Genomic DNA, 16,648 nt, shown 5'->3' on the forward strand with positions numbered 1-16,648 from the left:
GTACTTACTCTACGGGTTACAGTAGGGTCTCGTTGAGCTTTTGATATCAAGTGTCCAAGAAGTGTATTAGTTCTGAGAAAATGAAGGCGGATGTTTGTTGCTTTTGTGAATTCTCGAAGACTAGAGGAATAAGTGAAGTTTTTTGCTCCTGGACGACCATTTACCAAAGATACTACAATCTAAAAAAAAGGAAGTGTATTTTTGTTAAAACATATCAACTGCAAGTATCAGTAGTGGGCACAGAGCCAAACTTTTGAGTAATAACAGAATAAAAAGAATTACTATTGTTTCTGAGCATATTTACAGTAGCAACTACACATTTCATACTGAAACCAGAACGTCAGGAAAAAAAACATGTCTTGGACCCTCCTGAATTCTCATTACACATATTACACCTTAAAAATAGAAAAAAAAAAAAAAAAAAGAAGAAGAAGAAGAAGAGTACCTCTATCTCTTTTGAAAGCAGTGGGTACAACACACAAAAAGAACACGTTTTAGTAGGGGGAAAAAAACAAACAAAACAACAATAGGTATAGTTACAAATAGTTACATGAACAGTTGATAGTGTCAAGGGGAGTTTTGCCTGAGTAAAAACACCAGGTTTTGGCTCTTTCCCAAAGCACATTTATTTTTGGGTTAAGGCACAAACATTCCTGGAAAATATTATTGTTACCAGGTCCAGTGCCTGGGAGCACATTAATGGTCTTCTTGAATAAAGTACACAGTGTTGCTTTAGAAAATCCTTTCACATGAAAGCAGGTTTATCTGACTTTCAAAACACGTGCTCCAGTACATTTTTTATTTTTTAAAGAAAATTAGTAATCATGAATCCCTATTAAATTAACAATCTAGTGTACAACCGAGTAAGAGACTTTCATTTATTTATAACCAACCAGATAACAGATTTCTATTTTCAAATAGCTCCTATAATCTGAAACACGTAAGAGTAGACTGGTGGCAGTTCTAATTGCAGTACAATTATTTTAGGAGAAGTCATATAACATGTAATAGGGGATGGTACCAGCAACAGTTTTCTATAGAAATTGTTCTTTAAAATATTTTATCTGGAAAAATTTATGGATATGTTAATAGGCAAATTCTACTTCAATTTTAAACTACAACTCCAGATCCATATGCATAAAACTGGAGAACTCTGCAGGAGTTTAGATGTAGATTCTAACTGCATCAGACATAAAACAAGAATGTCAGCAAGAATGAACAGCACAGCGAGGAGTTTAACATCAATTCAAGTAACACAAGCCACATTTCTGCTTAGCAAGGATCAATGGCTAAAATCAGAGTAATGCTTTTGCAGGCACATGTACTACATTATAAACATGTAGTATTTTGTATATTTTTTCTTAAATAGATACTTATTCTTGAATGGTAAATATCTGTTTCTACAGCCTTTGCTCCCATGAGGAATTCTTGAGTAGTTAAGTTCTATTATGTACATTGAAACTATTCAGAAAATGCAGTCAATATCTTCAAATGCATATGCATAAAGTGAGGTACCTAAACCATAATAAAGAATCTATACAGGTTGCTCTGAGCAGTCCCTGTCTCCTGGTGACAGTTATGAGATGTCAGTCCACTCTCCAAATATCTCACCAGCTACTTAAATGCTTGGTTATGGATTTATTGTCATTTCAAGCAATCACAGCTGAAAAAATACTTTCTATGTTTTTACTGAAACAGTGAACTTCCAAAACTGTTTACTTCCAAGATTACACTTTATTTTTCTAAAAGCACTTACCTCCCCATTTTCAAGAGGCACAATGCGAGAATACTCTGTAGTGCAAATGACATCATTGTCCCTCCTCACAGGAACATTAGCTTCCTTTCCGAAGCGTTCCAAACAATCTGCTTTGGAGTCTAGTCAAGTCAGAATAAAATTATTTTTATATATAAACAGAAAATATATAGTACTGTATATTCTAATTTGAATTAACAAAGAAATATCCCCTGTGCTTTAGGTAAATTCTCCCCCTTACCTGAAAAATAAAAAACAGTGCATAACTAACTTCCCTTAGTACATAAAAATGGAAATTTATAAAAACAAATCATTTCTTGTCCTAAGCAATTCAGTGGTGCCTGATAAGACACTACACAATCTTCCTAATGTCATCACACACACCAAAAAAAACCAAAACAAACAAACAAAAAAAAACATTTATCTACTCCAAGATTTTGTGCTTGTATTTGACTTTGACTTTTTCAAGGAACTCTGGAGTCCAATGAGATGGAGGACACTGTAGCTCTGATATACTAAAAATCAAGACAAAAAAGCAAAACAAAAAAATCCCAACAGACTGAAAAACATTGATGTGCCGAGTTACAGTTTCAAAATATCATGCTCATTTTTAGTTACAATCTTTTCACTAATTTATTGTGGACAACTAAGATAAGAGAAATGTATTTGACATTCACTGTCTTCACTACACTTCACTACAGTTGAAATCTTCAGCAAGACCAATGGTCTGATTTTCTTGCTACTGGGTGAATGATTAAAGAAACATATCTACAAAAGAGCAGTGGCACAAGAATTGATACTTACGAGCAAAATATTGCCAGGGAGTGTAAGTTTTTCCAAAGTCCACTGATCTTTCTAAGATCCAAAGATCTGGACGAGGAGAATTTGCAAACTTGATGAGAATATAGGCAACATGGAAAAGCTGGTAACAGAACATGTAGAAATATTATCAGCAGCTTTTTGAACTCTATACAAGTCATGCAATACTAAAACTAATGCCAGCAAAACTCCTTTTCTTTTGTGTACAGTGAGAAGGTGATCTGCAGTTTCATTCCCATAGAAATAACAGTCCAGATTCTCAGCTGGTAGCCTCCGAGCAACTGTTAGCAACCTACTTCACCTGACAATGTGCTCCAATGCATTAAAAAAGCTGCAGCAGACCTCTGCTATAAGCCATCTGTTACCTATCAGAGTAGCTCTGTTTCACATCCAACTGATTGCTTGGGTGTGTTCATGGTCTATTACTTAACCTTGAGGAGTTAGCATCTCAATTCTTTACTGAGCTAAGATACGTTTGCAGCATTCTGGCACATTTTCTCTGCTTGTGGCATTCTAGTCATCTAACTGTGCATGGAGTCAAAGAAAATCACAATGGTATTAGTGAAAATGCACATATTCTTTACACTGGGGCTCCTTTGGCTGCATTTGATGGCAATCTGAGGCACCTGCCCCCTCACTACAAGAATCTTTCTAGATAACTTTGCCAATTCCCAAGTAGCAGAAGCAAGTCTCCCCAGAGTTTTATGTATGAAGTAACACAGGAGAGATTCTTATGCTGGTAGATCATTTGTTGTCTGAAACTGTTCAGAATACTTCATCAGTTCCAAGGCTGTCAAGGTCAAGTCCCACCTGGCTTCTTTAGGTGCTCAATGTGTTTCACAGAGATAGACCATACAGACAGAAAGCTCCTCAACACTACAGTAAATATGGATTTGACAAGAACAGAAATTTTACTATAAGCCTCTTGAGATAGTCCGCAGACATAAAAATCTGCACAGCTGTAAAATTACCACTACACAAATGGCTGAATACAGATTGAGCCCCAAGGGCTATCTAAAATTTAAACAACCACAATGTGGATATGAGTTGTCAATAAAAGAGAACAGATACTGAGGGACAGACAATACTCGAGCGCAGCTGCACTGGAATTTCTCACTCGACAGCAGAAATTCAGTAACTTCTGCTTGCAAGAGAGTCTTACTTGGTTAGGGCTCCTTTCAGACTAGATCTTCACACATCCATTCCGGACATCAACTTCTGAATATCAAAAGCATTCCCAAAAGAAAGGAAAACCTTCTCATAGAGGAACATGAGAATTCAGGGACTTCATGGAGCATGTTCTCATGACAGTACCTCATATCCCAGCAAAAGAAATTGAAGCTTTTTTGATGTGCATTCAGTTCATGCAGTATGTACAACTACAATCCAGGGCAACTGCCTGGTCTACACGCACTAAGGCATCACTGCAGCAGGTGCTGCACCTTGAAACCTATTTTAGAAACTGTTGACTTGTTGAATGTTGCTGACCTCGGTCAGTGGGTAGGATAACCAAGGGAAGAAAACCTCTCATGTTAGTGTCGGGATTTACCCTGCCAACGTAACACCACCTCACAAGCACCAACATCACTTCCTGTGATACTAAATTAGGTAGCTAATTAGCCAGACAGTATCTACATTCAGGAAATGACTTACTAGGTAACAGTATCAAGCAAAATAAGTGGCAGTCATTCTGTTGACAGAACAGTTCTTTTCTCCAGAACTATTCACAATGACTGCACAGGTGGAACAATGTCCTTAAATTACTGATTGAAAATCTCCAAACCAGTGGTCAGAAACAGCTGAATACTTTAGGGACTGTAGCAAGATTTGCTCTTATTGAGTTTTTGATACTTCACCAATTAACTTCTGCTACTTGACTGGCAAGTTTCAGAGCAGGAATACTGGCCATTTAGACCCTATGTGTCATCCATTATGGCTATTCAGTGCAAAGTCTGGTATCCTCACAGGGAAGGGTAACAGTTCTGTAATTCCTAAAAAAAATAATGGTTTATGTTCTTGCTTTTCACTGGCAAGATCTCTTAAAACCAGGTCTACACCGGGCAGGCAACTGCCTATCCATAAATATCCTTGCTTCCCCTGTGCCTTAAAAGTCTTTAAGAATTCCATCCGTACATGCATATTAATAAGGGCAGACAACAGTCCGTATGCTCATCAAACCAGATTTCATCAAGACAATTGTCTTAGAAAGCTCAGGGGGACACAAAAGAAGCACACAGAAAACACAGACCGCTCCTCCAGGATGCCGTTGCTTGTAGTCACGTTGTTGAACCGCTACAACAATGACCTTCTACCTACTCTCCAAAAAAGCTGACGGCACCTGCTTCAGCCTGTCATGCAGTTCTATTCTTTTTCTGAGATGCTCCTCAGACTGCTGACACAGGCAGTCTCGTCTCGTCTCGTAGCAGGTGATGCCTTCTCATAAGCGTGAGCAAAATAGAAGCGGTGAATTCCATTTCCACTGTGCTTCCTCACTGCTGAAGAACTGAAACCTGAAACATGCTCACTTACCCATCAGTGTCACCCTGAACCTTTCATACACATTTAAAGAAAACCATGGCCAAAATGAAGACACACAATAGTATTCTGTGTAACACAGCTGAATCACCATGTGGTGCCCTTCGAACACCTGTATGCCACATCTGCTGCGCAGTTATGGAATTGATTTAAGCCTGTGACTACTCAACGTACGTGAAGCTGAAGTACTGTCAAATATGTGCATTAGATCAGGAACCCACTCCTCTACCAGGTCTGCCAGTGCTTAAAGAACTGCCTCACAGCACCACATTTGGCAGACTTCCATGGAAACCACAAAAGAAGAAAAAAAAATGTACAGCAACTTCAAACTACCGATGCACATGAAAACCTAAAATAAAATAATTTTTAAAAAATGGCAGATCAAGCAATAAAAATAACAATATATTTAAACGAAATAAAAATCCCATGATTATGGTTAAAACAAAAGGTTTTGATTTCTTTTTGTTGCAAAGAGTTTAGTGCATCCTTTCTTCAGTAACCTCTCAGTAGGGCTTGAGGCATTCCTACAGACCCAGAGACTTAGTAGTCAATCCTAACAATCAGTGTTTAGCAACCCCCCAGGCATAGATTTTTGCAGACGAAACTGTAATACAAAAACATCAACCAGAGAGAGCTGAACCAGACTTTTTGGTAGTTACCACCTGGAAAAGTAGCTATGGTAGAGGTGCAGAGAAAAGCCCATGTGTGGGCAGTATACGAGAGGCATTAGATCCACCGAATGTGTTCCGCACTGTTTAATCCCGTACATGTAAATGCAGCAGTGCTAATGTTACATACACAAGTGACTGGAGAAGCTCCCACTGCACACCACGAGGAAGTCATTCTTTGCATGTTAGCCTCACCTCCCCGGATGCAGAAGCCAGTAATGAGCACAGGGTTTCCAATATTGTTCAGTTAGCATTGTGCGTGTTGTACTCACACCACTTCTTAATTTAACCAGCCACTGACACCGAGAAGCTATGCTTGTATTTAGTTGTCTGAGTGCCTGTGAACATGCCTCGCTGTCACAGCTGGAGATGTTAAGTCCTTTCTCTGTGACAGAGAATGTGCAGGACCAGAAGGGAAAAGTTCTCCACATTTCACAGGCAGTATTCTGGGAAGAACACTTCTGGAAATGAAAGGGTAGTCTATTGTCCAGGTTCTTGGTCTTTTTGCCAAGATTGCAGGCAAATACATCAATGATTGTCAGTTACAATCCTGAAATTTCTCATTCAGCCACTTTTCCGTTGGGAATTGGACAAAGACCAACTCAATGCTCATAATTATTTCTTACATACAGCCTATTTCTTCAAGGAACACTGAAGTTATTCATATGGGAGAGGATTTGTATGGTTCAAACCTCAGTTGTCCTGGAGATAAACATCCCCTTATGAAGGCTACAGTGCAAAGTACAAAGAACACAGTAGGATTGTCAGCACTGGAAGAAAACATGGGGAAGTGTGGAGGGTTGAAGGCTATCATAAAGGCTATTTTACTACGTCGAGTTGAAAAGTAAGGTAGTTAGGGCAACACATCACAGATGAAAGTAATATGTAGGAATGGACATAGGAAGGAAGGTGGGAGAAGACTTACAGACATTGAGGGAATTGAGATCAATGAGTAAGAACAAAGATCTTCCTAAGAGGATGCTGAAGAAGAACCAGAGGAAGATAGTGTCAGGAAATCTAAGGAGAACAAGCCTTCAAGTATCTTTCTGTAGGTTCTAGGAATAAAACGTCTCAATACCAAATACACAGAATAATACAAACATAAAAATAAAAAAATCCAGCCATTCAAAAGGTCTTTTAATTAAATCTGTAAGAAAACACAACACATTGACTACTTCTTATAGCATGTTTCATACATATGTAAATCAAATCACATGTTTATGAGCAAGAAATGGTTTATTTAGGGTGTTTCCCTGATTAAATCTGGCAACTGGGCTAAGAATGTGCTTGTAGTGGGAATGAGGAATAAATGGAGCATGTTCCTGTACATGTTTACATGCTTTAATTGGCAGATGATATAAAAGCATCGAGTCTTCCACAGGCCATACCACTGATCTTTAATATATGTTTCAGCTTCCCTCTCTCCCTACAGAAAGTAATTTATTTTTCATCATGCACTATCATGCTATCCTGAACCTTCATCTTCTACATCTAAACATAGAGTTCAGAAAAATAGCTGGGGGAGTATTAGTGTAATATTTGCTGAGCATTAAGAAAGCCAGTGATGACGGCACACCTGCTAAAGTCAGGCAATCCAAAGAGTCAGGGGAACAGCAATGAAGTTCAGTCAAACATTCTGCATTCAAAAGTTTAAAATATGTTGAAAACTATGTTGGGAAAATCTGGACCAATTAAAGGTATAAGTGAGTCTTCATTTGATCCAAATATTTTAAACAAGTCAGGAATAGCCACAGCATAAGTAGGTATGTTAACAGGATGGAGAGAATGCCTCAGGGATCAACATTATAATTATTATTCAGAAGGGCTGTGATTGATTAGAATTATAACTGTAGTAGAGAAAGGCAGAAAGGGAAGTAAAGCAGAGCTTTTGCTTTAAAGTTTTTGCTTTTTCTCATATTACAAAGTACAACAGAGTGAGCATTCTTCTAGCATAAAGATTTAAGATCTTGAAGAGATTTTGACTGTCAAAATCATCCCCAGTTCTTGTGAAACAGGAACAGCAGCGGGTGGGTGTTCTAACGCCATGTTAATGAGCTCTCAAACTTTCATCATGGTGCAACTACTCAATTAAATATTGTCTTCAGAATACTGACAAAAGGCTCTACTGGGACTTACACTCTGAGTCTTAAAGATATAATGGCAGGAACACAGCAAATAAAAACCTTCTGACATTCTGCTTCCTCTAATTGTGATTATTTGATGACCAATTTACAACTCAACCATTGCTTTTCTGCACACATATGTACCTTACTCTGTCATATTTTGCACATACATCAAAATGCAGAAGTATTTCCATATTTTGTTTGAAGAAGGTGTCTGATGTTAAAATAAAGAATATGACAAACAAACAGTGAGGAAAACTACATTTCTGATATCTTCCCGGTATTATAGCATGTTGTTCCGCAAGGTATTTAGGCACATATCTAATTTTAAGCACATTCATTTTTCTTTAAGGAAAAAAAAAAGCCTTATTTCAGTTCATTTAAGGGGCAACTGCACTCTGAAAGTCTGCTTTTCTTGACTACTGAGAAAGTCTGCATGACTAACTGAGTAAGCTCTTAATTTTTAGGTCCCTGAAATAAGGTAAGGTGAATTGAGGTCTCAGTGTTTACCTGTTCACTTCAGTAGACTTGTTCTGTCACAGTATTTACTTTTCTTTTTTTATGATTAGTATTGTGCATTACAGAATGTATTTGGGATGGGAGAATACTAGGCAAAATGTCAAAACTGAATCTCAGGTTCAAACAGATCCTGAAACTAAGGTTTAACTGACTGAACAGATGTAAGATTATGTCTGTGAAGGGAAAAGCAAGAAAAAAAACACGCCACACACAGAGGAATCCTAACAAACCACCCACCCTCACTCATCCACCAAATAAAATGATCCCTTCTTGATCACAAGTCCTGAAGTCATTTTGACCTACGTCTTGGATTTCCTTCATTTCACAGTAAGGGAGTTCGCAGTAACCTTTCCAAGTGGTACCAGAGTAAAGAGAAAGACAGAGACTCCTGCTGAGCAATCTTTTAATAACTCCTAGAATTTCAGCACATAGCTGGTCTCCAAGGAGTCCCATGAGAAGAGGGCACTCAATCCACATCCTTCCTCTGAAGGAAGGAGATTTCTCAGAAGTTTACTCAACCCATAACAGATTAACTGCCTGTCAGTAGTTCTTCCAATGAAGCTAACAAACACGGTGGTAACAGTAGTGTTGGATGGAGCAGCTTCACGGGTGTTACACAAGGTTTTGATGATGACATTCAAGTGTTGGTCACAAATACGCTGGATTATACTGCAAGGCAAATTACAGACTTTAGTCTGTAACCTAAATCCCTGTCTTGCTGAGACCACAAAGGATGCAAGCAGCTCAAAATGAAAGATCTGCTTTATTGGAAGGGGATTGTCTGTCCATGCCTATTCATAGCAGCACCATGCTCTGCATTCAGTGTCCCCCTACTCTGCATGCCCAGCCTTAAAGCCACACTTCTCTGTAATTCACTGGGGTGAATGACTAAGTGACTCAATTTATGGGAGCAAAAAGTATCAAGGGATGCAATGCCCCTCCACAGTGCATTTTACCAGAAAGAGTGCATTTTTACCAGAGAGAGACCAGACCATTGCGTGCTAGGTTAGTGTGGATACTATGGCCTAAAAATTAATCTGCTTATACATAACTCCTTTTTTTCATGGTACAGTGGAAAAAAAGCAAACACGCATGTCATTCATTTAAACAATAAAAACAAAAATTCATGTGAGGCATAGGAGCATTAAAACCCCATGTAGTAGAAGAGGCAGAATGATTTGCACCTGAATCCCCAACAAAACAGCAGCTAAGTCTCGAAGATAATTTTTTCCTTTGTTACTGTTTTTCCTTGTTATTATTCTCTTACTAAATTGAAAGCCAATTAAAAAAAAAATCTTGCCCTATATATCACTAGTGTCAGTAAACAGTTACCACTGTCCAAAAAAACATTATATATATATATCAGAGGCTGCAATATACATATATTTTTAGGCATATATTTTCAGCTGGTGTAAAATTGCAGAGCATAACTAATTTTACTGGATCAGTGCCCAATTAGGGCAGCTGAGAATCCAGCCCTATGACTTAAAAGCTACAGTTACAGATGCAGAGGCTTTACTGTTATCTATTTGCCTATCACCTGCAGAAGAGATACGGGTGATCATGTTACTGTCATCTTACTAATTCCTATTACACTGTTTTTGCTGACCCTTCTTTTTTAGGCCATGTTATCAATATTATCCTGTCTACCTTGAAGATCTTGCTGGACGATAGAGGAACCAGCAGGATCCCTGAGGCAAAAGCAGACTACAAACATTATTCTCAAGTTGTGTACATGGTAAGTGATTGTGAAATCTCTCTGTACAGACCCATGGAAAAGGAGAATATGAAATGTAGGAAAGAGCCCCAGTTTTAACTGGGCAATTCCCTCTGTAACCTCTGGTTAACAAGTTACAATGTCTGTGAAAGAAAGCACAGTCATTGAATCAGGATGATACCTGTGGCAAAAACACACATCCTTAAAATTTCCAAGGAATATTATCACTATAATAAAGTTAAATCAGTTAACAAGAAAAAAAAATCATAACATAAACCAGACAAAAAAGGTATGGGGTTGGAAATTAAAATAATTAGTTCAAACATCCCTCCCAATTGCAAATCTTTTATACAGAGGCAAGAAATGATCAAACCTTAAGCAACAGCTCATGCACTCACCTGTCCCAGATCTAAAGTGACATTGACTTCGTTGTATTTTAAACCCATAGACAGAGGAGGACTTTGCCACCAACGCTCCGTTCCATCAATTGCATTAGTTATTGGGTGAGCTTTTCTGGGATCAGCAGCATTGCAATAATCACAAAACTGTCCCTGAAACACAGTTAATTAAAAAGATGGTATCAGTTGAAATATTATGCACTGCAGATGCATGATGAGATTCCGATTCTGAGATTCTGATCAGAGCTTTGACTAAAAATGGAGTTAAATTTTACTTCTTTACATAGCGCATTTTCTTTTTCTGTATAATGATTCCCCATGTAATTAATATACACACTTATACCCTGAAACACACATAATTCTATGTTACAAAATAGAATTCAGAAATCTCTTTAAGGAAACTACAATAAATCCTTTCTTATCAATACATTTACTGATACCTTGCTGCAATTACCTTTATGACTTCTGCAGGCACGTCCACAGGAAATTATGAAACAAAGATTCTTATAGCTGGATTAAGACCAATACAAAAGTTACCCTCTATTCTCTTAAAAGACTGTGAAACATCAGCACATGCACACAGAAGACTGGCAGTAACAAAACCATAAAAAATACTCAACTACTTGTGGATGTGTAAGATTGGTGTTATAATTTTGTAACATGGATTTATTTTTTTTCATGCTATTAAAGTACATTCTGAAAAAGAAACTTCTAAGAAATACATACCCATGGAAAATGCAATGGGTTACACAGAGTGTTCCCTTTAAGGACAATGAAAGAATTCCATTAAATCTTCATTTGCAGAAGTTACTACCCAATTTTTAGTCCACAATTAAAGCCACATTCTGGAAATGCTCTGAAAATCTCTCTGACAGTTTCTAAAGATACTGTTGCATACAATAATGATGAATAAACTTCATGGAACCAAACTGTCTTTTAATTTGGCATCTTGGCTTGCCCCACAGCAGTATTTTTATCTTCAAGAAAATTCATTTTAACAGTCCGCTAAGATTAGTGGTGAAGTATTGAATTTAGTTATTAAGCAATCTTTTTACTGTCCTATTCACATCTTATTCCAGTAACTGGGTGTAGATAATTGATGTGATAAACCATGCCAGGTACAGATCTTTGTAGAACCCCAATAGAAAAATGACATTTTCATTAAACGGTACTACCCTCTTAATAGTTACTTCATTTGGGTACTTAATTCATTTAGTCTGCGAGGTGCTGACCCTGTACTGGATTTGTGTTTTAAGTAAGGTGATATGTCATATTTAAACCATTCCCTTTATAAATTAAAAAAAAAAAATCAAAAGAAAAAAGAAAAACGTATCTTTTGTTGTTTCCACAACCCATGTAACCTAGCATCAAGTATATTCCTACCTTTGAAGTACTAACAATCCTGTATAACTATAATTTTGTTTGCCACTGCTGTCACACTAACCAGTGCAAACCAGCAATCATACTTGTCCACTTTTAATACTGGAAAGACATTAGGGCTCTCTCATTCTTGCTGGATACAGTCTTGTAGATCCACACTTGGTGAATCTAGGATGTTTATCTCTAGCAGAATTTGTTTAACCTCTTCCATAGTTACTAATGGATTGGAAACTACATCATTCTCATGCGATACAATTACATCCTCTTGCGTCTTTCAAATAAAAAACATGGATGTTCACTGAATATTTCTGCATTTTCTGTGTAAGTTGTAACTATTTCAGCATCTGCATCTAGCAGTAGTTCTGTCCTCATCCTGCTCTTCTGGCAAGCCCAGAACATGATGTTGTTGCCAGAAGACGTGACCGCCATTAGGTGTTCTGATTCAGCACTGCAGTTGTCAACCTGGCTGAGGGTTAAGTCTTGAGAATTCAACAAGTTATTTAAAGACTTACTAAATCCATATGTACACAGGTTGGTTAACTATGTCTGGGGATCAAGTTATAACACGGCTCTTCTCCAGCTCTGTTGGAGAAGGTGACTTGGCTGATTTTTGTACAAACATCTACAATAGGCCAGGATACTTCGATTCTGACATAGCTGACACCACCTCAGGCTGTGCTAGCTACAGGCAACGTTGCCAGTTGCTGCAATGAGGACAGAGAACATTGGGCCACAATCTGCAGAATCAATACACTGAGCAATTAATCTGTGCAGTTACAGCTGCAGCTGCCACCACATCGGAGCATCTTTATAGGTAATATTTCCTGACAAACGCATACTTGAAGCGGAGTTCCAACACAGGGAAGCTTGTGGTGTTATAATACCTAAATAGTTTTGTAGCATGCATGAAACACGGTCTTTAGATCTCAATCCACATTCACAATGATCTGGCTGGAAATATACAGGAAACAGTGGCTGCCACAGCATTTTCAGCTCCAATCTGGCAACAGCCTCAAAGAAAGGCTGAATGAACAGAAAACAATGAGGAATATTGAACAGAAGTGTTACATTTCCATACACCTATGTTATTTCAGTATACCAGAGCACTTGATATGAACTCAAGACACCACCTTTTTCTTTTAGGACACATAATTCAAAGAATTTCATTGCAACTGGAGTTTCAGTTATTTAAAGTACATTCCAGCAAACCTGCCAAAAAGACAGAAAAACAAAAAATGAAAGAAAATAAGTTACTGGACTGAGCGGCCTTCCCTGCTTCCCACTGGCAGTACCTGCAGGCACGCCACCCCCAGCCTGTCTGCCATGGGACACGTTGCAATTCCTGGAGACTGGGCATCCTGCCATCGTTTGATTTTGGCTGCAGTTCATCACCCAGGCAGGTGTGCATCCTCTGGCGACCTTGCTACCCTCTTTTCCCTTGGCTCTCCTGAGCAGAGGAAAAAAAGAGACTGCATAAAGCAGTGGGGATCAATGACATCGATGAAAATGCCGCCTCACCTGTAAATTACAGAAAGCTACAACGATGAAGGACTTGTTCACAAATTAGTACCTAGAAGACCTGCGCCCATTGGCAAGGCAAGACAGGTATGCAGTCAAACTTTAATTCACACCCGCACACCACTGCGGACAGATCTGCAGGCAAAACCAGGCATGTCATTTATCTGTCAGAGTTGCCAACATATTTTGCACTGCAGCGCATTTGTTCACTCAACACTGCTCTTATTAAGCTATTGCCCCGCTTGCCTATGTGCTAAACAAGGGAAACACGCTGCTTTTCCACAATGTACATCCAACGTACGTCGCAGGCCTCAGACTGCACCTGGTGGCTGAGCTGTACCTGCAGGGACTGCCCACCCTACCTGTCAGCTCTTGGACAGGCTTTAATGAATGCTCCCCCTGAATTTGCTGGGGACGACAGGCTTCACCAGTGGACATATCGAACGACAAGCTGAACGAAAGAGGCTGATGAAAAAGTAGAAGTGAAGCTGGGGCTGCTCTTCTTCTCCTTGCCTCATTTTAAGTGCTTGTGACAGCACCGCAACTGAGCTATGTGCTCCCTTCATAAAGAGGAAAATCACCCTCTGCACCTTCTGATTTCTCTGCTTGTAGCACAACAGCCACCATCCAGCTTTGGATACTCTCCAAAAGTGAGTGACTCAAGCACATAGTGCAGCTTTACCTTGGAATTGGCCTGACAGTGGCTATTATACCCATCACTGCCACCTTGCGTAAAAGCTGCCCGACCCTCCATCAGACTTCTAAGAAACAACACAGGAATGACTATGCTGATCTAAATCCTGCAAGATAAGCTCAGCTTCTGCAAGAATTTAATGCACTTCTGCCCAGTTTTCCACCAAAGAAAAAAAAAAAAAAAGATTCTCTTATTTACAGTGTCTTTGAACTTGAGAGGTGGAGTGGCTTGATAATATGCACATTGTGCTGCTATCACATTTTCCATGGCTGGATTTCCCTGGCCTTCAGAAAGAATTTTCCAAGCCTTCTCAAGCCACAACAACTACTGGTAAACTACAGAAGTATTCATGTTATGTATTTCAATGGGGCTTTGTTAAAATTGGAGAGAGATGCTGCTGCATTCACATTTACACAACCGCTTCAGGAGGAGCACCAGGCTTCCTCGTGCCAGGGCTGAGCTGTCAGCAGTCCTAGGAACTTGAATCATGAATGAACCATAACTGCTTCTAACCCAGGACCTGTAAGGCAAATATTTAACAAGAGGAACCCTCCCTTTTCCAGCCTCTCCCCACATACAGAAAACCCTCATTTCCAACTGGATGTTAGTATAAAGGGAACAATTACAAAAATAGTTAACGCCGATGCATCACGCTACATGCTTTCTTCCACTTCTTTGACCTGTTTATCTCATATTTATTTTACTGATTTTTGTTATCCTGTGCTGTTATTCTAAAGCATGTTAGAATGAGATCTTACTGTAGCAGTAGGATATAGTGTGTGCTGCTGAGAAAGCAGCAGAGGTTATTAGGCTTGCTAGTACCGAAAACAGCCATACCAGCAGGTGAATTTCAAACATGGGTGCTGTGCTCAGTATCGAGGGACAGATGCCTAAACTTCAGAGGCATGTTAGAAGCAGAGGAGCAAGCAGTTTCCCCGATCACAACAACCTTGCTTTGTAACCTTAGATGAAGCATTTAATACCGGCAGCCCGGTTTTACTAATAGGAAATCAGTGTTACTCAACCTGTAAGCATCTCCAAAGCACACTGAGCTTGCTGTGACGGAGGGCACTACACGGATGCAAGGTAAACCAAGATGTCGTGTGAGGCAGGGAAGGCATTAGAGAGGATTTGGGGGCTGAGCACCCTGCTGCATGGCAGTGCCGAGACAGTGTGTGCACGGTGCTGCACCTTCTGAGCACTCTCCCCTCTCTTGAGTGCCTGTCCCCGCTACAAAACAAGAAGGAAAAACTCTCATACATTGGAGCCTCTTCTGAGACCAGATCTTATGGGTTATTTCATTGTTAAAACATGCAAATGCCTCTTAAGGCTTGGAAACGCTAACCCTTCTTCCAGGACACCAACACGTTAGATGTGCATTCTTTCTGTACCGTCTGGAGTCACGAAGCAGACCTTAAATCTTTCAAAATCCCTTTCAAAGTGCCGTTTCATTCCGCCTGTCTCCTCCTCCCACCAAGACGAGTACAAACAAAAGAGCTCTGGGAGGTCGGAGGCTTTAGGAAAGCCCCCCCCGAGCTCTGATGGAGCCGACTCTGAACATCAGCCCCAGCACACCACAGAGCTCGGTGCGTTTGCTGCTCGCTCCCTGCCCTGACAGGTTTCTCCCAAAGGACAAAACACACCTCCATTAACCCCTCGCGAGGAGGTCTGCTTTTTGTTGCTGCATGGCTTGAAACGCGAGTGACTGTCCCCATCCTCGCTGCCCTGCCGCCTGCCAGAGCCTCTGCCTCCCTCCCACGAGCCGGCGGGGCTGAGGGAAGGGTCGGCGGCGCCACCACCCCTCTCGGTCCACCACCATCACCCCTCTCGGTCCCATTACCCCTCTCCGTCCCCACCATCACCCCTCTCCGTCCCCACACGCTACCTGGATGGCACGTCCCAGCGGGGCGGCGGCGGGGCCCCCCACCAGCTTGCAGTACAGCTCCGGCCGCCCGCCGCCCCCCGCCGCCTCCTCCTCCTCCTCCTCTTCCTCCTCCTTCTCCCCGCAGGTGGCCGTGGCCCAGATGCCGGCCGTCTCGGCCAGGTTGAAATAAGGCGGGTGGAGGCTGAGCCCCAGGGAGCCGGGGGGCTCCGTCTGCGCCGGGCAGAGGGCGAAGAGCGGCGGGAGGAGCGCCCAGAGGAGCCGCCGCCGCGCCGCGGCCATCGTGCGCCGGGCTCTGCCCTCGCCGCCCCAAAGGCGGCCCTATAGCTGCGGCGGGCCGGGGCTGCCGGGCTGTAGCGGTGTGCGGGGCGGGGAGAGCCGCGAACACACCCCCGGTGCGGCGCCGGGACGGGCCCGCTGAGGCGAGGAGCCCCAGGGGAGCGCGGAGCTCCCGGGCACGGGGCGAGGGCGCGGCCCGGCGGCGGCCCCCCGGCTCTCAGGGCCGGTGGGGTCGGGCCCAGGTGTGCGCCCCGCCGCCATGTTGAGAGGCGACCCCCCCAGGGAATGTGGGGGGTAGTTTTGTTAAGGGACTGCGGAGAAATCTCCGAGCATCCCATCCCTGTAAACCCTGTCGTGTGACAT

The 16,648-nt window shown here is 41.2% G+C and overlaps 1 protein-coding gene across 3 annotated transcripts in view; it reads right to left on the reverse strand.

Annotated features, from left to right (window-relative positions):
• LAMA3 (laminin subunit alpha 3) overlaps positions 1–16,384 on the reverse strand; it is a 114,820-nt gene extending 98,436 nt beyond the window's left edge. For 2 of the 3 annotated variants that reach the window (XM_083824226.1, XM_083824224.1), the window contains exons 1-5: positions 16,010–16,383; positions 10,533–10,685; positions 2,558–2,675; positions 1,757–1,875; positions 9–179 (exon numbers count right to left, since the gene is read on the reverse strand). In XM_083824226.1, the coding sequence (XP_083680352.1) occupies positions 9–179; positions 1,757–1,875; positions 2,558–2,675; positions 10,533–10,685; positions 16,010–16,288 (840 nt within the window). In that variant the 5' untranslated portion in view covers positions 16,289–16,383. Of the gene's footprint in view, positions 1–8; positions 180–1,756; positions 1,876–2,557; positions 2,676–10,532; positions 10,686–16,009 lie in introns of all 3 variants that reach the window. The other variant, XM_083824225.1, reaches the window with a different exon arrangement.
• Positions 16,385–16,648: the final 264 nt, after the last annotated feature.

The sequence above is a fragment of the Anser anser genome (assembly GCF_964211835.1).
Source record: "Anser anser genome assembly, chromosome: 2".
NCBI classification, from domain to species: domain Eukaryota; kingdom Metazoa; phylum Chordata; class Aves; order Anseriformes; family Anatidae; genus Anser; species Anser anser.